A 23,243-nucleotide genomic window follows, 5' to 3' on the forward strand; every position below is an offset into this window, starting at 1 on the left:
TATTACCCTGCAATACTACATTGCACTTGTACAATACAGTATAAAAATGTAATAAGCGTATCAAGAATAATGTAAAATGAACATTATGATATAATCTGCATAAATAATATAATAAACGTTTGTCAACAGGCGAGGAATTTTGACACCTTCGTAATGGTCAGGGCAACACATGCCGCTGCAACTCATTATAGGCCATTTCCACCTAAACTGTTCCTAGACAGTAGGAATTTACACCTCCTGAACCCACAAACTCTCAAGAGACTTGGCACTCCATAGCTATCCATAAAGGCTAAGATTAGAAGGACAAGCTCTTGAGACAACTCTGTAGTGATCAACAGTAACAATATGTTCAAGATACAAAATACAAATACGTACACTCTTTACACTGCGAGTAGTACAATAAAATACAGGTACAGTAAAATAATAATCTCTCAATACAACTCAACTGTCAATACAGTACAATACACTTGACTGTTAATAACTCTCTGTATATAAACTCAACCTAACCGATACTGTCACTCTACAGTATAAAGGTACACAATACTACTAGCACCCATGTGCTTAACAATACACAACCACTGATCTACATAGTGTACACAAACACACGCTATAAACCCATAGGACCAAGGTCCAAAACACAACCTAACATACGTACTCTGTACGGTCAAGTACAACCTAGCCAGAGGGGCAACAATTACAAAACTACATTTCAATTAAACAACAATAAGGGTACGTACGGCATTTAAACAATAATAATATGTATTACTTAATCCCTTACTATACTGGGATCAGCTCGCTCGCGGATAACAAGAATTCTCCACGCTCGCGGACATCCAGACTCATCAACGTTAACTCTAGCCAGCTCGCTATATACTGTAATAGGTCCGCCATCTTGGTAACCAGCGACTTCGAGCCAGAAGTCAAACCATCCAAAAACCGGAGGCATCCTGCCTCTGAGAAGGGTGACATCTCCTTCCTGACTCCAGATAGTAAAGATACAGGTAAATCTCTGGGCTATTGACGACCCAAGATTAATGAAATATGACCAAAATAGTAAGGGGTTTACGAGGCGAGCCCCGGAGATCTGCAGGGACGATGTTCGCCATACAACACCGTGTACAGAACTGAAGAAGCACGTGTATACAACTAACGCTAAAAACTGACTATTACGAACTATTACGTAAGACATGTAAATACTGAACGGGTGCACATAACAAAATTTCACTTCACTACAAGTTCCCCGCAATTAATGACATATGACCTCACTGTCATTAATGAAAACAAAATACAAGAAATTTTGTAAAACAGTGAAAATACAACAATACAGGATAAACCTGGACAGTTCCCCGCTGTACCCGCAGTACAGTAACAACTACAAAACAAGAAAACAAAATGAATGAGAATGCAACAAAAAGTCAAACCGTCATCCCACTTCTGACACCATTGAAGCGAACCGCGGATGGCGGGGGAAATTACCGGATTTAGGGTCCTACGCTTCGAACTCATAAGTTATCAATGAGGAGGCAAGAGTGTTCTTGCGTTGAAACAACGGCTGACTTTTATTACAAACTCTACAATAATATGAATGATAATATACAAATGAACAATAAGTCATGACACATGACAATATACGGTAAATGGCTTTATATAATAAATGGCTTAAGGGTCTCTTTACTCTCTTAATTAAAACCTATCCTTACTCGGGGGGAAAACCTATACTCAATCTGTGAAAACTGTAGATACAAATAAAGACTCAATTATATTACCCTGCAATACTACATTGCACTTGTACAATACAGTATAAAAATGTAATAAGCGTATCAAGAATAATGTAAAATGAACATTATGATATAATCTGCATAAATAATATAATAAACGTTTGTCAACAGGCGAGGAATTTTGACACCTTCGTAATGGTCAGGGCAACACATGCCGCTGCAACTCATTATAGGCCATTTCCACCTAAACTGTTCCTAGACAGTAGGAATTTACACCTCCTGAACCCACAAACTCTCAAGAGACTTGGCACTCCATAGCTATCCATAAAGGCTAAGATTAGAAGGACAAGCTCTTGAGACAACTCTGTAGTGATCAACAGTAACAATATGTTCAAGATACAAAATACAAATACGTACACTCTTTACACTGCGAGTAGTACAATAAAATACAGGTACAGTAAAATAATAATCTCTCAATACAACTCAACTGTCAATACAGTACAATACACTTGACTGTTAATAACTCTCTGTATATAAACTCAACCTAACCGATACTGTCACTCTACAGTATAAAGGTACACAATACTACTAGCACCCATGTGCTTAACAATACACAACCACTGATCTACATAGTGTACACAAACACACGCTATAAACCCATAGGACCAAGGTCCAAAACACAACCTAACATACGTACTCTGTACGGTCAAGTACAACCTAGCCAGAGGGGCAACAATTACAAAACTACATTTCAATTAAACAACAATAAGGGTACGTACGGCATTTAAACAATAATAATATGTATTACTTAATCCCTTACTATACTGGGATCAGCTCGCTCGCGGATAACAAGAATTCTCCACGCTCGCGGACATCCAGACTCATCAACGTTAACTCTAGCCAGCTCGCTATATACTGTAATAGGTCCGCCATCTTGGTAACCAGCGACTTCGAGCCAGAAGTCAAACCATCCAAAAACCGGAGGCATCCTGCCTCTGAGAAGGGTGACATCTCCTTCCTGACTCCAGATAGTAAAGATACAGGTAAATCTCTGGGCTATTGACGACCCAAGATTAATGAAATATGACCAAAATAGTAAGGGGTTTACGAGGCGAGCCCCGGAGATCTGCAGGGACGATGTTCGCCATACAACACCGTGTACAGAACTGAAGAAGCACGTGTATACAACTAACGCTAAAAACTGACTATTACGAACTATTACGTAAGACATGTAAATACTGAACGGGTGCACATAACAAAATTTCACTTCACTACATTACCGGCATCAGAAGTTTCTTTGTGCGCGAGTCTTCACTCCATATAACGTTTAAACCTGATTAAGTTGACTAATCATTGTACCACAAACAACTGACTTACATAGCCCATGCAGTTGTTAGTATTTAGAGCTATTATACTCTATAAGATGCATTGATCCTTTGACCTCCACAAAAAACAACGTCCAATTTTTACTCAAGGCGTTGCCAAATACCAAGTTTATCGAAGATTTAGTTTTGGATTCATTTAGTTTGTAAGGTTTTCAGACTTTGACCACTGCAGAAAACCCTTCGGTTCTTAAAGTCAATAAAGGGGATCCACATGTTGAGTTATGAAATACATTCAAGTTTTTACTTTTGGAGTTTAACCGTTTTAACAAGGTTTTCAATCTTTGACCTCTGTTGACCTCAAATGATCATTAACCTTCACATAAAACATGCACTCATATATGAGTGCATGTTATAAGGTGGATTCAAATACAAGGTATGAAGTTAACCCAAGGCTGAATTTGTTATTGTGTTTACAAGGTTTTCAAAATGTGCCTCTGGAAATCGCAAATAAGACTGTACTACTTGCATACACTGGCGGATCCAGGGCCTTTGTTTGGGAGGGGCCAAAGTGGCATTAGAGTGATATGGGGGAGGGGTCTAAGGGGACATTAGAGTGATATGGGGGAGGGTCTAAGGGGAGGGGGTGCCCCCCTCCCCTTTGGAAAATTTTCTATTGGTGTGACAAAAGTGTACAATGGTGATGTTAATTTACTTCTAAAAAAAATGTTTCCCAGGTGTAATTTTCTAAAATATTTATAAAACAAAGTTGGCATCATCTTTCTCAAGAAATTTTATTTCTCATAGGTTATAAATTTCTTACAACCAGCCTGTAACTGCAAAATGGTGTTAAACTGTAAATCCTCATGCTCATACATTTACATAGCTCCCAACTCTTGAGAAGGCAAACGCAGCTGGTCCATGCCACGAATCGCCGTCCTGGGGGAGGAGTATAAGGGGAGGGGGTGTCCTTCTCCCCTTTTGAATTTTTTGGGAATCCTGGTGATGCCTACATGTAAAATGGTGGCACTTAGAAAGGCTTTTGTCACCCAAAATTTTCTGAGAAATATGCATTTTATGTGTGTAACATCAATAAATTGAATAGTAGGTGATAATTCATTCTTTCCCGTGGCATGAAAATGTTCGCTGCTCGCCCCAATGAAAAGAAATATAGGCTAATTTGAGGTTCAAATGATGCTGTAAAGGAAGTTTTATACTCTATTGTGCTAAATGCTAAAGAAATGATGGTTGCTAAGTCAAAATTTGATGCAATTTTTTTTATGTATACTTTAAAATTACAATGCGGTTTTTTCGGACGCTTGTGCGGGTCAGCGGGTTTGGGTGTTAGAATGCGGGTCTAATTCCCGCGAATTGCGGGTCAGTTGGGAGCTCTGCATTTCATTTTAAACCAGAAAACGAAAAGGTTTAGACTAGTCTACCACTGCTATTCCTCTCGATTTTTTTTAATTTCCAATCATATGATTTAGCGGATGTTCGGAAACACTTTTTGGCTCACCTTTTGGGGGGGCCATGGCCCCCCTTGGCCCCCCCCCTTGGATCCGCCAGTGCTTGCATATAGTTACATCCACATGCAAATAATACAGTTCACCCGAGTGCTTTTGAAGCTATCGTGTTTAAATGGTTGTAAGACTTTCACCGCTTTGACCACACATGTTCTTGATCTCCACAGAAAATGATAGGAGGATTCTTCTACTTCAACTGAGCATCCACGTACCTAATTGAAGTTCACCCACCAATGGGCCACCATACAGTTCTTGAGTTATCGTGTTTGCAAGCCAAGGTGCCACAAACACACATACACCATCATCATTGCAAAGATCATTCCTTTCGCCTTCGGCAAGGAATGAAGAAATGAATGACAATTGTCATTCAACATATCAATCACGACAATAAATCATTGAATATAGAAATGCATGCGTTTTAATTTTGCGTAGAGAGCTATATATACTGCGTTTTCAGAGTAAGAATTAATGCCAATTAACTATAGTCAATAACACTTAACTATCTTAAAGTTCTAATAGTGTTGAATTATATATACATATACAGCGGCATCAGAAATAAACCAACTCATTGTGCTATCCTCATTGCGTAACCGTATAGTCCTCTGGCATGTTCGACGTTACACGTGTAATTCCAATTAACGCACTAATGCGAGCAATAAGATCAAAACTAATGCAGCTTCGCATAAATAATGTCATTTAAAACATAACAACTGTACAAAATATCCATTCTAAATAGCCCCAGGGGCGTATCCAGGATTTTCCAATAGGGGGGCGCCAGGCATGAATGATCGCCGTCCTGGGGGATGGGTCTAAGGGGAGGGGTGTACAATTTTTGCTTTCAAAGAAGGGCTGAAATGCAAAATGGTGTCATATGCATGGGCGGCGATCCGTACTTCCGAGTGGGGGGGGGGGGATATGACCTTGTTGACTATCTAAGCGTAGCGCCACCATGGGTTGGCGCGAAGCGTACAAGAACATTTTGGGATTAACAAACCCTCTAGCTATAGATGGCCGGAAACGGCACTTCCCGAGGTTTCCAAGCGGCATATACCCAACTTTAAAATAGGGATGTCATGTCCGAAATATCTCATAATCAGGATCCAAAATACTTTTTTTTTTAATTTCGGGTGTTATTTTGGGAAAATTGCCCCTGTCAATCTTGTTTCAGGCGCAACGTTAGAATGTTCGAGAGCTCTGTTATATTATTCGATGAAGAAAATGGCCTCATGCAGGCTATTATAGGCCTATACACATGCAATACACAATTACACATAGTTACATTCCTAGGTACCGATTGCTAGGGCATCCAGGTGAAACGTGTATTAAGCATTATCCTGGTTACATGAGATTCTCAGCTGTTCGAGGGAACATGTACGTGTGTAGGCCTACTATAGGGCCTATATGAATACTATGAGGGTGCATATATGTACTATATCAATACCGTGGGCGCAATAATACATTTTGTTGTTATAGGGCCAATGAAGCCTACAGTCAACTATTTTTGCTTTATAAAGACGCTTTATTTGAAAAGATCGCACTGCGTTTATGGTAGGCGAGAAATGAAGCTAAAAAAGAGCCGTACATTAACGAAGATGCATAAATGTAGGCATGAAAATATTCTTATCCCTGGCATTTGGTGGGGGGGGGGGGGATATGGTGCATTACATCCCCTCCACCCATTTTCATGGGGGGATATATCCCCCCTCCACCCAGGATCGCCGCCCATGGCCATATGTGATCCATTTTTCGACCTTAATAATAAGCAACATTTCCAGTAAATATGGACACAAAATGCACAATTTAGTATGGCTGGCATGTCATTTAGTGTTTATAGTGATAATACAAACACAATTACCATCTATGTTTCTAAAACTATTATGCCGCCGAACTTCGCCAGAACCTTTTTTTGGCAAACAAAAAATAAAGCATACGGGAGGGGGGGGGGGGGTTGAGCGATCACCGACATCTCACATAAAGGTCTTCATCAATTTTTTTTTTTTTTTTGAACTTTTTTTTTTTGGGTGACGGCCAATAGGGGGGGGCGCGCGCCTGTTGCGCCCCCCCCCTGGATACGCCCCTGTAGCCCTATATGATTTCTAAATATTAAAACCTCTCTCACTTCATAACTACATGACACCAAAGGCCTAACATGATTTTGAGCAATATGACTTGGATATTGTCTTGGGCAGTCTACCTCAGCGGCAGATGATAGAACGGCTGATTCAACAACTAATCGTACAGTTATTTTGTTCTTTTCCTCGTGATCTCTAAATACACCAACCTTCTTTATAATCTTCCGATCAGCTGATGCCGTTTTCCCTCAACGTATAACTAGTATATAGTCTATTATATGAGTGAATAGATATACAGCAGTGGCGGATCCAGGATTTCGCCGAAGGGGGGGCCCAGATGGGAAATGCCTAATCGTCGTCCTGGGGGAGGGGTCTAAGGGGAGTGGGTGCCCCCCTCCCCTTTGGAAAATTTCACAAAATATGGAGGTCCTCGGTGCAATCTGGTGCTACTTTTCGTGAAAGTTTTGAGTAAAATTTATTTCCAATAAATCATGTATTCATGGTTTGCCGGGCATATATTTGCAATTTCGAGCAATGAGCTGGGATTTACGTCTTTGGGGAGTAGGTGATGATGCAAACTACTTTTTACCAGGCTACTCCAGGCCATTTCATCTTGGATGCCCCCTTCCAGATGGAGACTATTGATGCAGTCAGAGTGCCCCTCTCACCTTCACTTTATCAGAATGATGGTGTACTCTTTTTGCAAATTTATTTTACAAAAAATTACACGCACAGTGGCGTAGCTAGGATTTTTTGAGTGGGGGCCATGGGGGGCTGTTCTTTCTTGTGGGGGGGGGCGGAGTTTACTATCTAAGCGGAGCGCCACCTTGGTTGGCGCGGAGCGTACAGAGAAAATTTGAGATTTCAGCACCCCCCAGATCGCAGGAGATGGCACCTGTGAGGCAAAATAGCAACCAAAAAGTTGTGCAACTTTGGTGACAGAAATGCAAAAAAGTTTTTTTCTCTTTCATGCTGACTGGCCTTGCCAACTCAGCCAGACTTTTTACTTGAGGGAAGTTGGCATCATTTGTCGTTTCAAGCTGTCAAGGCCTTTCTCCCAACTCAAACCCCTGTGGGCTACCGGTAGATTTGCAGGATATGCCCACATGTGGACTTAAATAGCATTAGAGGAAGGGGGTGGAAGACTAACACGCATCGATGTTTCGGTAATGGTCCACATTGGTGGCTCGGTGCTTATTAGGCCATTTATTGGGTTTCTTGAGGCAGCTGTCATCAGAATCTGGCTTTTTGTGCCAATCGATGACCGATAACATGTATTGGTGTGTAAATTTCTTCTTCATATATCTAGCAACACTCTAAAAACAAATGAGTGGATTTCATTCCATTGGAGTGATCACTCGGCGCACTTCAAATTAAGAGTGAAATTTAACTCTATTGGAGTTAACCCTCACTCCTAATATGAGTGAATATAACTCTATTAGGAGTTAAGATTTACTCCAATGGAGTGGAAATTCACTCTTATACCGGAATGTGCTCAGTGATCACTCCCATGGAGTGAAATTCACCTATGTTTTTATCAGTACAGTACAGTGCATATCATCATAGACGTACGTACGTACGTACTACTACGTACGTTCGTATATCAGACGCACTCGATACCCACGATACGATATGGTCCTGGAGAAACTATTTCCACTCATCATTTTTTAAGGCGATACAGTAGTGAGTATTGAACAGGCACAGCCGCATGTTTGCAGGAAATTCAGAATTCCCAATATTTTATATCTCTACCAGTAGTGAAAATCATGTTTTTCGACAGTTTCGTGGACATAAAAAGTTGTTTTGTGGAATATTCAATGACATATCAGGGGCTGATGCAGGATTTGTGACAGGGGGGGGGGGGTCTGACTGGTCCAGCCGCGCCTGAACGTAAGACTATCTAAGCGGAGCGCCATCATCGGTTGGCGCGGAGCGTCCAAGAAAATTTTTGGCTTTACAAACCCCCAGATGGCCGAAAACGGCACTTCCCGAGTATTCTAAGCAGCATGTACCTAGCCTGAAAATATGGATCTCATGTCTGCAATTTCAGGCCCCCCGTAGCTACGCCACTGATCACGCATGGGGCCCTTTCCCTCGAACGCGGTAAAAAAAAAAAAAAAAAAAATCAGGATTTTCAAAAAGGGGGGGCCCGGGCCCCCCTGCCCCCCCCCTGGATCCGCCCCTGTACAGTGACAGAAAGTGGCAAATCACCAATGTCATTTCCCCAGATGCTTCGAGAAACTAATGAAACACATGTAACTTCCCTGTTGGTTTAATTCGTTTTATAGGGTACCTTTCGTATTCCTATAAACTGGTTTGTCACGCTATGCACGTCTGTGGATAGTTCATGATGATTTACTTTGGTTGTGCTAATATTTGGGCAACATATATATACCCTTTCATCAATGCACTTCAACGTTCAAAGGTAGCATACGTCTATATCAAAAAATACCCCCAAAACAAGTTTTTTATTGACTTACACACTAAATCATAAAAGTAATGTGGTCTCTAATTCTGGATAGACGTTCTCACTAGCCAAATGCGTCCAATCACTGTATAGCTGACACGTCCGTTGGCCATTCACGGCATCTATATTCCGTATCATGGCTATGCAGAAGTTTTTGCTATGAGAGCCTGAAGTTTCGTCACTTGTAAACAAACCTCTTACTCAGTAGTAAAAGAATTTCGTACGCTGCTCATGGGCGGCTAAAGTGGTCTCAATTGTCCCAATTTTTGCTCAAGTCTACTTCCGTTTATGCTCTTCAACATCCAAGCCCCACAAAAACAGATCCTGATTGATTACATATCAACAAGATGTTCTCCTGCTGCTTTATTTTGGTACTTTTACTGAGATAGGAGAGCAATCGGGCGGATTGATTTATAGACTATAATAGGAGTATGCCACCCAAAGATCATCTTTTGCTCTGTACGGTTAATTATTTCTTTTCAAAATACTAACCAATAACCAGCAAGCACATGCTTGCGTGGTATGTACGATAGTTGTTATTGTTGTCTTTCCCAAATATATATTTACATTCCATTTTATATGTCGTCCACAACGACCGCATACGCGTCCTCTGTGCACACTACATATCATTCCAAATGCATGCAGAGAATGTATCGGGCAGACACCATAGGCGTCAGGGTGGGAATTTTACGGTACGCCGGTACGCTAGCGTACTGGAATGAAAATATGGCTTACCAAAATAAGAAAATCATATGGGCCTAGTACTACACACCCTTGTAATGAGCGGACCAAAAATTCTGACCGTAAGTGACTGCATCGGACTGTAGTAGGCTTATCTGCAATCTGCTTCTAAGTTACGGAGGATTAATTTGTCGCGCAGCTAGCAAAAAGCACCAACGAACAGGCCACACACAGCTGGCTGCTAGCTCAGCGATCGTGCCTGGACTGTCACATACCTACGACTAACTGTGTATGCATCGCAAATTATTCCAACTTCACACATGAACTACGCAATTGCCGACGGCAATTGCGTAGTTCATACTGTACATGTGCTCAGAATTTTCCCAGGTACCCTGCCAAACAACTGTGCGCTCATCCCCTGTCTAACACCTGTTTGATAACATTTTTGGCACGTTTCCAAGAAACGTTTCATGGAGTATTCCCCATGATACACGAGGCACAGTTCATACACGCAGCACAAGATATCAAGCTATGGCCATCTTTATGAAAGTAAACCTTGTAATAAAATATGTTTTAGGCCACACGGCATGATTAACTAATGCTTAAAATTATTTCTATGTTGTAGAAAACGTCAAGTTCGCAAAATACAATTAGTTGTGTTTTTGTAGTTACGTGAGATCCGTAACAGACGAGGTGGTTAGGCTATTTGCTATACACTTAACTATGGTAGGACATTATTTTTTTCCGTATTTTTGGAAATTCTAGAAAATACTTTCCTTTCCCCCCGCTTAACACCAGATGTGGTCTTACGGTTTATTCATAAATGGGTGTACTAGAGCCTTATTTACATGACATTAGTTGCATGTAGCACGATATGCCAGTTTTGCGTGAATTTTTCGAAAGTGTTTTGCTGGATCTTTCGTAAAATTTGAAAGGACCGAACTTACTTTTCGTACACAATTGGTAATTTCTCTACTGATTTTCAGAGTTTTTTTACGATCTCCAGTCGATTCATTTCCTTTGATCATGTATTTGAATAACTAATACCAAGTCGAGTATTCGACCCGGTATTGTCTGGTGGGAGAGTTCAACGTGTATGGCAAGCCATGTGGGACAAACACTGCATAATATATCCGCGTATTAATTGAAATTTATACGCGTATTAATTGGAATATATACGCGTATATATTATTAGCCAATCATATGGCTTAAATATACCCGCGTGGTAATTCGAATATATACACGTATTAATTCGAATATATACACGTATTAATTCGAATATATACACGTATTAATTCGAATATATACACGTATTAATTCGATTATATAAACGTTTTAAATAAAATACATATGGGGATTAAATCCAATATATGCACGGATTAATTAGAATATACACGAAAAAACATTTCCGCTCTTGCTGTGTAAATATACCAACGATAGATGTTTTGTCGGGCTCGCGAGATCGCTTCAAAAAGCGAAACTTTACACATGCAGACTACAACACATGTATATTCGAATTAATACGCGTATATATTCGAATTAATACGCGGATATATTATGCAGTTTGACCCACATGGCTTGCCATAAACGTGATGGACAGGGATTGTAATTATTTCGATCGAACATGCATTGACTGGATTATCTGCGCCACCGCTGTCGGCTCGATATAAAGTACACTTGTGCCGCGAATCAGGAAGTTTTCACAAAAGGATAACAGCGTTCAGGTCATTGTGCTGTGCTTACCGATTCATCAATTGTGCTTACCAACTGAGAAATCTTGGCTCATGTTGGTAAGCACATTTCATCAAAAATTGAAAAAATGCTTACCAATTTTTATTCGTGAAAATTCGGGCAATATGCTGAGAATTTTTCGGGCACCTACTGGAATTAGAATAATTTGCCGTGTGTTTTTCAAATTTTTTGGGGTGAAAATTCGGCAATATGCTGAGAATTTTTCGGGCATCTACTGAAAGAAGAATAATTGCAATGTGTTTTTCAATTTTTTGGTGAAAATTCGGGCAATATGCTGAGAATTTTTCGGGCACCTACCAGTAGTGGAGCGTCCATACAGTCAGAGGGGCGGACTGCTGGCACCCTTTTCAGCTTTTTACCACTTTCTACTTATTCGCGATTATTGACTTTTTTATTGCGCTCTGAACATTTGTCACATTTTATCTTTACTCAAAAAATTGCTATACACTCCGCGCCAACCTGTGGTGGCGCTCCGCTTAGATAGTGTCGAAATCGCCCCTACAGACCATTCTCTCGCCCCTGACCAATACCCCTAGCTCCGCCACTGGCACCTACTGAAAGAAGAATAATTTGCAATGTGTTTTTCTATAGTTTAAACGTATATTATTATCAATATTGTTCTAAGGACTTCCCCAATAATTATAACCAATATGGAAGGGTAATAACACGGAAAATGATTTTATGTTATTGGCATGTGATGTAATAACTGATGAATGCCTATATGATATACACAGTAACATGTAGAACGCGCGCGGAGCGCGCAAAAAAATTTGGTTATATTTTTCGGGCAAGTCGTTACAGCCCCCCCCCCCCAACTCAAATGAGGCTCCTACGCCTATGGCAGACACGATATAGTACCGGTAATACCATTCAACATGATTATTTTATATCTAACCATTCCTAAGTACGGGTTAACTGAATGGATCTTATTATATCATTTCTACATCGGTTTAACAGATTCAAAGTTCGCCTTCTCACGTAGTCCGGTGGAATATCTTTCCTATGAACAACTATCTAAAAAAAATTAGTGTATGAAAATTTCTTTGGAAAGTTTATCCACAGGACATTTGTCGTTTCAAATTAATCTGTTAGTAACTTTTCGAACATTTACATTCGAACATTCGAACATTTGTATTGACTGGTTAGGGAAGTATAGTTTGATTGTGATGACACGTTCTGGGTAAAGCGGTTAGGTTTGCAGCAATGCAGAGTCAAATTAATTAATATTCACTCATAAAATTGAAAAAAAGATATTCACAGCTGTTGACATTTTCGCATGCAGTTACCGCACAGTGATCCGTCACATGAACTATTGACATTTTGCTCACTCAACCGCGCTCTGTGATCTCTGGGGCAAATCAAAATAATTATAAAACTAAAATATAAATTTTGGGGCTCCTAAACTATAGACGTCTTATTCCTAAGGCATTACTTTAATCGGGAATCGTGGTAATTTAACAAGGGGAAACTTGAAGGTTAAAAGTGCAAAGAGTTAAATACCTTGGAGGAGTTTTATACGGACTTAAAGAGGCATAATATCACCTCATGACAATAGACATACTTCCGGTATCGTCCTAGAGTTTTCTCATACAGCAGAAGATATAATGTTTCCGTACAGAATAGAAATGCACTACAAATTCAAATATTGGTATTGATTAAACTGTCATCTTTGAAAAATTTACCGGAAACTCAAAAATTGTGCAAACATGGCACCATCAATTTTCCGAATCATGACCGTGTAGATTTTGTGCTATGGGAGCCTTATGTACAGTAGCCTACTTGTTTTCGTCACTTGTAAACAAAGTTACAAACCTCTTTACTCAGTAGTAAACAATTTTCAAGTCGTACGCTGCTCCCGGAGGCGTAAAGTGGCCAAATTGTCTCAATTTACCCATTTGTTTTGCATCACATGTACTTCCATTCATGTTCTCCAGCATCCAATCCACAAAAACAAACCATCCTCGTTTATAACATTTCAAAAATAAAAGGATGTTCTCCTGCTGCCGCGGCTTTTTGGCACTTCTCCTGAGACACGAGAATACTGTGGCGGGTTGATAAAGACTCTATCTAATAGGCGTATGCCAACTCGATGACTACATGCTGCAAAAACTAAAAAGTAGCCTACTATAGTACCGTAGTAGTATACTGTTTGTCTTCACTTCACATTGGAAAGGCGAACAAAGGGTCGACTAAAGTGTAATTAAAGTTCAAAATATATGTACAAGATTGACATAAGATTAGATAATTGAATCATGGGAGCTGAATCTTTATCTTCTATTCTCGAGTCACTGTAAATTTTTGTCGAATAGGTTATGTTAGTATTATCTAGTTTTGCGAAATGTTATTTAGTAACTAGTACTAATTTAGTATGTAGCATAGGCAGTGCTAGTTAGAATTTAACAACGATAGGCCTAGGTGGTGTTTTTCAACAAATAAGCAATGCCAAAGGTACGATACTCAGCACACATGTCATGCAGGCTTAAGTTGGGTTACTGTATATAATACTAGGCTACAGACATTAGGAGGACATTTAATTCATTTGGAACTCTACCCCTTTAATTCATTCAAGCGAATCATTCACGGGACGCACCTATTCACTGAGTGTTATTCTATGGCTCATTTTATTCATTTAGAACTCTACCCCTTTAATTCATTCAAGCAAATCATTCATGCGACGCACCTATTCACTGACTGTTATTCTATTGTTTTGGGAGGCAGCTATTGACAGAAACCAAGCCGATGCGAGCACACACGTGCTGCCGATTCGAAATAAGCTTTCCCATTCATATGGTACGGATTCTAAAGTCAGGCCCCAAATTACCCTTCGAGAATTTCCCTTTTACAAAACAGCCAAATTAAAAAAAGAAAGAGAATCTGATTATGTTGTTTGTAATTTCACAAACAAAGTTTAGCTTGAATAATGACCCATAGTGATAATTATAATGATGAGTTTTGAAAAGGAATGGCCAAAAATGAACCAATCGGATGGGGTAGCCACAGCAACATAAAACATTGAATTTTGTTTTTGGCACTTCTCCTTGTATTGAACATCACCATAATATTTATAAAGATGTAATGATGGGTCATTCGTCAAAAGAAAGGCAAAAAATGAGCCACCCGGATATTGCTAGTTACCACAGCAGCATGACACATTGAACTTCTTGTTTAGTTTCGGTATGTCTCTGTGTATTACTAGACTCCCTATATGGACGCATAACCAACCTCTTTTAAGGGTGATGCTTCAAAGATGCAGGGTATTCTACAGTTACTCTATTAGTTTGATAGAAGCAATTCCTGGACTTCTTCAGTGTCAATTCCAGTATAAAGGTCCATATTGCGTTTATTAGCATTTAGCAAAGTTTATTAGCAATTTTTAGCATTCCATTGTTTTTACATTCATTTACATATCAGCAACTTGCGTTTGATGAAAGAGAGATTACTGTGATAGAATTTTTAATCAGCGAATTTTTACCAATAACGGTAAGAAAAATAAGCTCTTAAGGGACATATACAAATATTAATTACGTGAGTTGAAGCTTTTGTTAACATGAACAAGATAGCTACAGTAGCCTACCGCAGCTGAGTTTGGTCATCCAGACGGAACATTCGGTCATCTCTGTCGATGGTTCAACCGTTAAAAATTCCCCTTGTTTAATATACCCACATTATATTCTTTTAACTACAAAAAAATGACAAATAATAAAAATTATATCATATTGAGACCTTTTTCAATGATATGGTATTGTGCAATAATTGGGCAATAATTTGATGAAGTCCCATAGTGGTCATCTTAATTATGGACTTTGAAGGTAACTCTGCTACACTGTTTGGTGTGCATCTCAAAGATCCAGATATCTGACGAGATAATTGTTTTAAGCTTCTTTGAAATGTACTCGGAAGTCATTTGTTTGCTAATTTTGTTTTGTTGTTGCTTTTACATCATCATTCAGGAACTGCAGTAATCGTAGAATATATTTACGGTTCTTATTTTCCTGTAGACTTAACCTGAAATGAGTGTGAGGCTGCGCTGCAGCAGATTACTGCATGTCCAACTGGAGGAATCATGGCAGAAGTCTGAGATTATATTTGCAAGGAAGATTCACACTGCAAGGTATTCATCAAAGTCAAACAAAGTTCAGCGAGAATCTCTTATCCATGTTGACCAGCCCAACACCAATTCACCTGAGAATAAAGAAGAGTTGTTAAAGATCTTAAAGTCAAACATTTGTTCTCATAAAGGTTTGTAACATCTGTTTCCAAATTTTCAACCATAGCATGAACCTTCCCTTTACTTTTCTTTTGGTGTTGTTGACAATGTTACTGTACAAAACATTTAGGTTACACAAATTTGTACAGAATAAAGTATTTAAACCAATTATAAATAGAAAAGCAAATATTAACATTGTTACAAGAACGGCACAGGGCCAGCTAGAAAACGTACACTTTTCTCTTGACTGACAACTCGCAATGATAACATTACACAATAAATACAGAATATAGCAACACATCTATTAAAAGAGAGTCAGAAAATTCAGAGTCAGAAAACAAATCATTCAGTTAAAAATCATTTGAATTACAATACGTATGTTGTGACTGACATAGAGTGATCCAGTAGAATACAAAAGTAAAATGAATATAAGTGGCAAACAGCTTCTTTGTTGTACCTTATTATATGTACTATCAGAACATGTACTGTATGGAAATGGTCTTGCATTTGCAAAACTCTGAAACTCCATTTCATGCCTCACCCGTCACTTCCTCCCACACCCCATTTCTTCCTCACGTCTCCACAGATGTTGGGTGCTAACCATCTGTACGTGTGTAGCTTCTGTAATCTCTATTGAATGCAATTGTAGTACAGTATATTGTGAGTTTGCAAGAATTTTCTTTGAGAAACAGTTTTTTATTTAGTGACAAAGAAAGATGTGACTCACCCTGTGTTTTTGCTTTCCTATGTTGAATAACACTGTATTTGATTTAAAGGTAAAATACAAACTATATAGACATGCCTATGAGACTGCTAGTGTTCAGCTTGTACTTGTAGTACACTGTAGACTGCATCAGAAGTAAATGAGAGGGTATATCAAAGTATTATTTTAGTGAATCCAAAGGTTTAGAAAGCCAGCAGAAACTCATTTGAAGCACTATCAATGAGATGATCGGGTACAAATACTAGCTTAGATAGCAAGCCTTCTCATTTCGATAGTGTTCAGAGAATTATTAGGCAGGCATTCCTGGTTGGAGACTGCCATTTAATGTCCCAATCGATATATGTATTGATATACCTTCTTAATTGTTTAACTTAAATGTTTTGATTTCTAAATTGATATCTGCAGATGGTTTACTCGTGATTGCAAAGCCACCCGGGGTGTCAGTTAACACAGGAAGAACGGACGCTGTCTCAGTCCCTGAAGTCGTACCTAAACTGGTGGAGGTTTGCAATCTACCTTTTCTGGAGATAGTCAAAGCGCCAGAGAAGTTAGTATAATGTTCTTTGTCTCCTCTTAGTCGATGCCAAAAGTTGTTATGTAAAAGATATGTTTGTCATAGTTCTTTAAGTATGCCCTGTGATTTTATGCAGAGACCATGAGCGAAGCTGTAGGCGTTAATGTATGTAGTTAAACTTGTTTGGCACTAACAATTAAATTGAAGTTACTATTAGTGATGGTATTATGTATAGTACCATTTGGAATAGTCTTTCTCATAGCACACCCCTCCCAATTCAGTCGAAATTAAATAGTAAACGAATAGTAAATAATGTGTTCAAAATATAAAATGAAAGGAGATTTAAACCCTGGGGTTTTGCAGTGACTTCATAGTAGAGATTACTATTCTTAAACCCTCTGTGAAATAACTAGTCAAAACTACCTTTCCCCGAAATTCTAGGAATTTTCTAACTATTTTTTCAAACCTACTGTGTTGGCGGTCACTATGTAACAAAGAGAGCTTCAAAAATGACGTCAGCGAGCTACATCTTAAGTTTAACAATTCCCATCTCTACATATGAATGGTACACTCGCTCTCGGAGATTGTTCTGAAGTTGGTGCAACGTGCCAAGCATTCTGTTGTGTAAACAGGAGAGGGGCAGAAGGAGCAGGGAAGGGAAAACGATATTATGTTATTCCTGACAAAAAAAGATTTCCAGAGAAAAGAGAATGTACAAAAGCACCAGGCTTGCCCCTCCGTCACAGAACTGTCGGCAGTTCTGGCATCATATAGTAACTGCCGGTGTCGGCCACAGATTCGATCTGTTTAGCAAGCTTTAGGTCTCGTTGTCTCAGTTCCTCCACTGTGTATACATTCTCGATTTGATAGCAGTCAAGTCCAAATGCATCCATGTTCTCTTTTTTTCAAAGTGTTTCGAAAGAAAATTTGACTACATATTGCCTTAGTTATTATGAACGGCGCATAGGAAATGTATGTGTTGAAATGTGGCCTCGCTTACTTCACGAAACAAGAGGGAACTCACCACTCGGAATTAAAAAAAACATGGCGAATGACGTTGGTGACAATTTGGTCAAATTTTTTGGTTGAAAGAAATGTTTTCAAGCATTCGTGTTGCTTGTGTGTTGAAAAGAGCTTACTGCAAAAACGGTATTCCCCAAGCAGAAAAGTCTAGGGTATATTTCTCCTTTAAACAAATGTCTTTGACCAATCAACTGTGAGGTTCTTAAAGAGGCGGTAACATAAGATGTAAATTACTGACATTTATTAAGGAATTTTACCGACCTTTTCATATTCACACAACCTCTAAATTTGAGTTCATGACTAAACCATTTGGCCAGATTTGCCAGATTGAGCCGAAGATCTTGCTGGAATTGCTGCCGGATTTATCGGATTCAGAAAATTACCACAATCCCACATTTTTTTGCTTCTGAGACATTTATTCATCTGTTATGACTCATAGGACCATATATATCAAGTAGCCTTTAATTTTCATTGCTGTTTCTTTTGTAGTTGGGATTTCCAATAATTTAATCAGGTTTTTTTTTCTTCTCATGAAGGTGGCTTGACCTAATCCTTTCACCATCAAAACGCATGTATTTTCACGTCTATATATTAATTTTGGACAATATGAAAATTGTTCAACAGAATTTGTCTTGAACATTTTCTTACAAACTCATTCAATTGTCACTCATTCAATTGACTGTCTAACATTGCCTAGCAAACCATTCTTTTCAAAAAATAATTTAAAGCTGCTATATTTGGAGTTCTTCCGTTCAATATATTAACTGGGAACATGACCAGACAAACAGGTTACATTTGATTACTTGGAAACCAGCATGATGAAGTTACACTTTAATATAAGATTGATCAAACTGAGTTCATGGCTTTAGATTTATTACTCTTAACTTAGGCGGAGGGAGAAAGTTTTATATATAAACATATTTAAACAGAAAAATGATTTTATTTCGTCTAGCAATAATTCTTTTCTTGTTTCTCCCTCCACAGAGAAAGCTCTGGAACTCTTCTTATGGCTACCGACATTGACAAGTTAAATGAGTTTAGGAATAGCTGGCAAATAGCTGGAGTAAACCATTCCATCAGAAGGAAATTCCTGTAAGTTTTTTTTTTTATGCAGGATATGCAGGATTAATTAGTACATTTGTTTATTTGCTCTATAATTAATGACAAAAATAGATTTAAATTAAAGATGATTGTTGTACGTTCCATGTTGTAAGGTCTCAAGATACATCACAAGATACTATGGTGGATTCACAATTAAGGATGCCCCAGCGAATGGCATTTCAAATCTGGCCAAATACCAGATTTGCCAGAATCAGGCAAAGATCTTGCGGGAATTCCTGCCTGATGTATCGAAATTTGGAAATCAACACAATCCAAAATTCTGAATTTATCTGCATTTGAGGATTTCTTTTTACAGATTCTGATATCTGGCTGGATTTAAAATTGGGGTACATCTTATTAACTATAACCTATCAACTTGTTTTGCCAAGAGTTACAGGTTTACAAATTTGAGGGTGACTACCACTTACGCTAAATATTGCAATATACCACAAAACTTACGAAAAAGTGCTAGTGTTCTGTAACAGAACAGACATTTTGGAAAATGTATCACTTTGTACGCAACAACCATTAGGGTTTGACCAGCTCAGAACAGCTAATAGTTATTGTTTTGTGAGAACGGCAATTTTTGTATGAACAACGCCCTCTTGCAATCTCTAACTATTTAATTCTCCCTGAGAATTGTTAACATGCACCATGGAATTGTAAGTTGGCACTCTTTGCCAACAGAAAGAACTCTTGCTTAAAAGCACAAAATTGATTTTGATATGTAGTTGACTGTCAAGCAACACTTTGAACCTTTGGGATTTTACCCATTAAACATCAAAGGCTCTTCAGTTAAAGTGGCTGGACTACTCAGGCTAACACAACAGACTGCTTTCAGCTCCTCAGATGCAGCCCCAAATGGCGGTGATTACACCTACAAGCTATTGCCAGTCAAGATCACTTCAATGAGTTTGGTTCGGAAAGATGCTTTGTTGTTTCTGCCTTATCACATATTGCCTAATACTCTCCATTTAATTTAAAATTTGTGTTAGCATATTCTCTTCCTGTGTGGTGTGAATTTTGTACGAATTTTTGTTAAAAAACTGGGATCAGTAGTATCAAAAGTTAAAGAATACTTAAAGTATGACACCAAGGGATATCATCATTCTGAATTAACTTCTATGTCTAGTATAAAAAAAAGAAAACTTGGAAATTTTGAGAAATCCTGCACTAGTATGTTAGCGACATTTTAGAGTCTTTCTATTTCTACCTTAGAGCTGTGACAATTGGAATCCCGGAACCTGAGGCAGGTAGGAACAATAATCTTTTTGGAGGGTTTAACCAATAAAAGTTAAAAATAATTAAGTGTAAGAGGAGTGCAGTAAATCACTGAAAATGTCCTGTTCTCTGCTATTGTTTCGGAAAGCATGTTTTCATCTTGACCAAAACAATTCCAAAGATCTCTGATTTTGTTTGAAGTCTTTTGATTTGGTTTTGGTCCCGCGGTTCCTTTGGTTTCACCTTTGATTTGTTCCCTCGATCTCTGTGAACGGGCCAAAAGTTTCTTGAGGGAAAAGTGAAATACACAATCGACTGAAGAAAGATTGTTTGGACCGTCGAGATTGAATGCATAATGTGACTTTAAAGGGATACACCAGTGGAAGACAATGTAACACTTACATAAAGAGAACAACATTGTACACTTTCAGAGTCAAATCTGCAACTAAGAATCTTGTACTTATTATCTCAAAGTGCGGTTGAATGTTTTCCTATTTGACTGGCTGAAGGTTTCTCTACCCTCGGAAGTGTATCACAGCGAGCTGTCTCAGTCTGTGATGTCAGTGTGATAGATGTGCTTAGAAAGATTTACTTCTGAGACTATCATAATCTCCTCCTTGGTTTTTCATTGAAACTTGTTACATTTCTGGGACTGGCTGAAAATTTCTTTACCCTCGGAAGGGTATCACAGCAAGCGGTCTCAGTCTGTGATATCAGTATGGTAGATGTTCTTTAAAACATTACATTAGGAGGCTATTTTGATCTCTTCTAAGGCTATCATAACCTTCTCCTTGGTTTATCCCTGAAACTTGTTACATTTTGAATGTTTCAATTAGCAATCAATGTTAGCTGTAGTTATAGAAGTTCATCAAAATGTAACGCTTTTGTAGGAATGTTATTTTCCTCTCGGCTAAATGATTGATTTACTTTTAAGGAAAGCAAAAGCATTTCCAGCTCAATTGACTTGATGAATATGTAGCTAGATGTATTCACTCAGTATCAACAAATTTGCAAAAATGTTCTGATAAGAGAGTTTGGTCCTAAAGATGCATACATTTTTCAATTCACAAGATATCGGCTTCTAGTGGCTCTGGTTTATGTAATTTTACATGATCTTCTCAAGTCTTTTCGTCTTGCATATTAAGTAACATTGAGACACTGGATTATTCCAAATAGTGAGAAAATAGGAATTCTGTACTTTTTGGGAGAAAATAATATCTTCCATTACATAAATATATTTTATGACGGTTGCTCAGTCTATGCCTTGTTTAATGTTTCTGGTGAATGATAGTGTGTGACTGTGTCCTTTGTTTAATAAACTTTAAATCAAAATAAAACAAAACTGTTAGCAAACTGCGTATCCACTAAAGTGCCTGCTTTAGTGAATGTATAAAAGTCAGTTGGCCTGATGTTTTGATCCTAGCAGGATCTTCTTCTGAGGCTGAATGAAAAACGGAAGGCCATTCAGCCTCTGAAGAAGATCCTGCTAGGATGGAAACGTCAGGCCAATTTACTTTTACAAATTTAAAAAACTTTGTTTAACTACAGAGCAGGGATCATTAAATGAGGAAATAATAACACTTATAGCCAATTTTATCAAATTGGAAAACAATCTAATTTATTTTCTCTCTAATAATTTATGATTTAAATTTTATTTCTATCATATGAAGGTACCATATGTCAAGCCCTCAAGTATGTATCCATTGGAGACCATCTCTTGGTAAGTTAAACAATCTTTCATTTGTTTAATAACACAGTGCCTATAAGAATTTTGATGGAGTAAACTTCAATGTGTTCTCATGTGACATCATTCTGCCCATCGTAAGTTTCAAAAGTGCTCTCTGAGATTATCCTGATCAATTTTAAGACCCTATAAATCAATAATAATATCTGGGAACGATGTTCTCCATCAGCTAGACTAGTGAAGTGTCAATTTTCAAATGATGAAATAACTGTCAAAATGTCTTTACTAAAATGAAAATGCTGCTTTCTGCATGTGATTATGATGCGAATGCAAAATATATGGGTGAGAAAGGGTTACGGTGTTAAGTGTCCAATAGAGTTCAGTATAAAAGTATTCGGTCTTTAACCATCATGGATGAAACATTCACAATGTCCTTTTGAGTAATACTCTGCAGGTTTGGTAGAATTTGTTCACCAAATGCAAAACAGCTGCTTGATGTGATTTTGCTGTGGTGAATAAAGAGTTATGCACCACAACACCACACCCTATAAAGGTCCTCCTCACCAGTGGCGTCGCCAAGGGGGGGCCAGGGGGGGCACGTGCCCCCCCTGGAAAACCTAGTGCCCCCCGAGTGACCCCCCATCTGAGATTTAGGTTGGTAAAAAAATATATATATATTTTGTTATATTCAACTCCCATCATCTGAGTTGGTTTTTCATAAGGACAAAGAAGCACAGTAATTGGTATTTTCTTCAAATGAGCTGCGAAAAAAATGAAAAAGTTTATCCTTGAACGTCGGGTATCGAAGTCGAAACCCGCGCCATCACAACATGTGTCAATATTTACATTGGATGTGTCAGTACTCACGCCATACCAGCGGATATACACGCCCGCTTCGCGAGCTACATGACTGTGAGAAGGGAGGGTACTGCAATATGTTGCCTTGGTCTGAGGTTGACAGGTTACTGATTAGCTGACGAAATGTGAGAATGTGAGGGTCCGCAGGCACCATACTTGCCTATATTTGTGGACCCATATATTAACCCTGTTGTGTAGGGGGTGCAGAGGTCATTTGAGGTCAGATGCTTGTAGGAACAAATGGCGAATGTTCACACCTGCATACTGAGCCATACTCGATGTGTGATCAAACTTTGGATTGCATGGTGAGATCCATGATAGGAGCCAATAACGATGCTGGAACCTGTTACATCTTAATAGATAATGGGCGAAAACG

At 38.6% G+C, this 23,243-nt stretch overlaps 2 protein-coding genes across 18 annotated transcripts in view; one reads left to right on the forward strand and one right to left on the reverse strand.

Annotated features, from left to right (window-relative positions):
* LOC139961618 (BRISC complex subunit Abraxas 2-like) overlaps window positions 1-23,243 on the reverse strand; it is a 270,695-nt gene that overhangs the window by 189,561 nt on the left and 57,891 nt on the right. For 2 of the 14 annotated variants that reach the window (XR_011790934.1, XR_011790929.1), the window contains exon 1: window positions 6,845-8,803. The exons of 9 other annotated variants lie outside the window; for them this stretch is intronic. The gene's annotated coding sequence lies outside the window, so the exon portion shown is untranslated. Of the gene's footprint in view, window positions 1-4,775; window positions 4,987-6,844; window positions 8,804-23,243 lie in introns of those variants that run through there. 3 more of the 14 variants (XR_011790933.1, XR_011790930.1, XR_011790931.1) reach the window with 2 other exon arrangements.
* The window catches only part of LOC139961621 (mitochondrial mRNA pseudouridine synthase Rpusd3-like), a 50,934-nt gene continuing 41,313 nt past the window's right edge, over window positions 13,623-23,243 (forward strand). For 3 of the 4 annotated variants that reach the window (XR_011790939.1, XR_011790938.1, XM_071960958.1), the window contains exons 1-5: window positions 15,534-15,774; window positions 16,872-17,013; window positions 18,988-19,095; window positions 20,323-20,357; window positions 21,996-22,045. Coding sequence is in view for 2 of the 4 variants with exons in the window: in XM_071960958.1 (XP_071817059.1) it covers window positions 15,546-15,774; window positions 16,872-17,013; window positions 18,988-19,095; window positions 20,323-20,357; window positions 21,996-22,045 (564 nt within the window). In the remaining 2 variants the exon portion in view is untranslated. Of the gene's footprint in view, window positions 13,732-15,533; window positions 15,775-16,871; window positions 17,014-18,987; window positions 19,096-20,322; window positions 20,358-21,995; window positions 22,046-23,243 lie in introns of those variants that run through there. The other variant, XM_071960957.1, reaches the window with a different exon arrangement.

This window comes from Apostichopus japonicus, chromosome 20, assembly GCF_037975245.1.
Source record: "Apostichopus japonicus isolate 1M-3 chromosome 20, ASM3797524v1, whole genome shotgun sequence".
NCBI lineage: Eukaryota > Metazoa > Echinodermata > Holothuroidea > Aspidochirotida > Stichopodidae > Apostichopus > Apostichopus japonicus.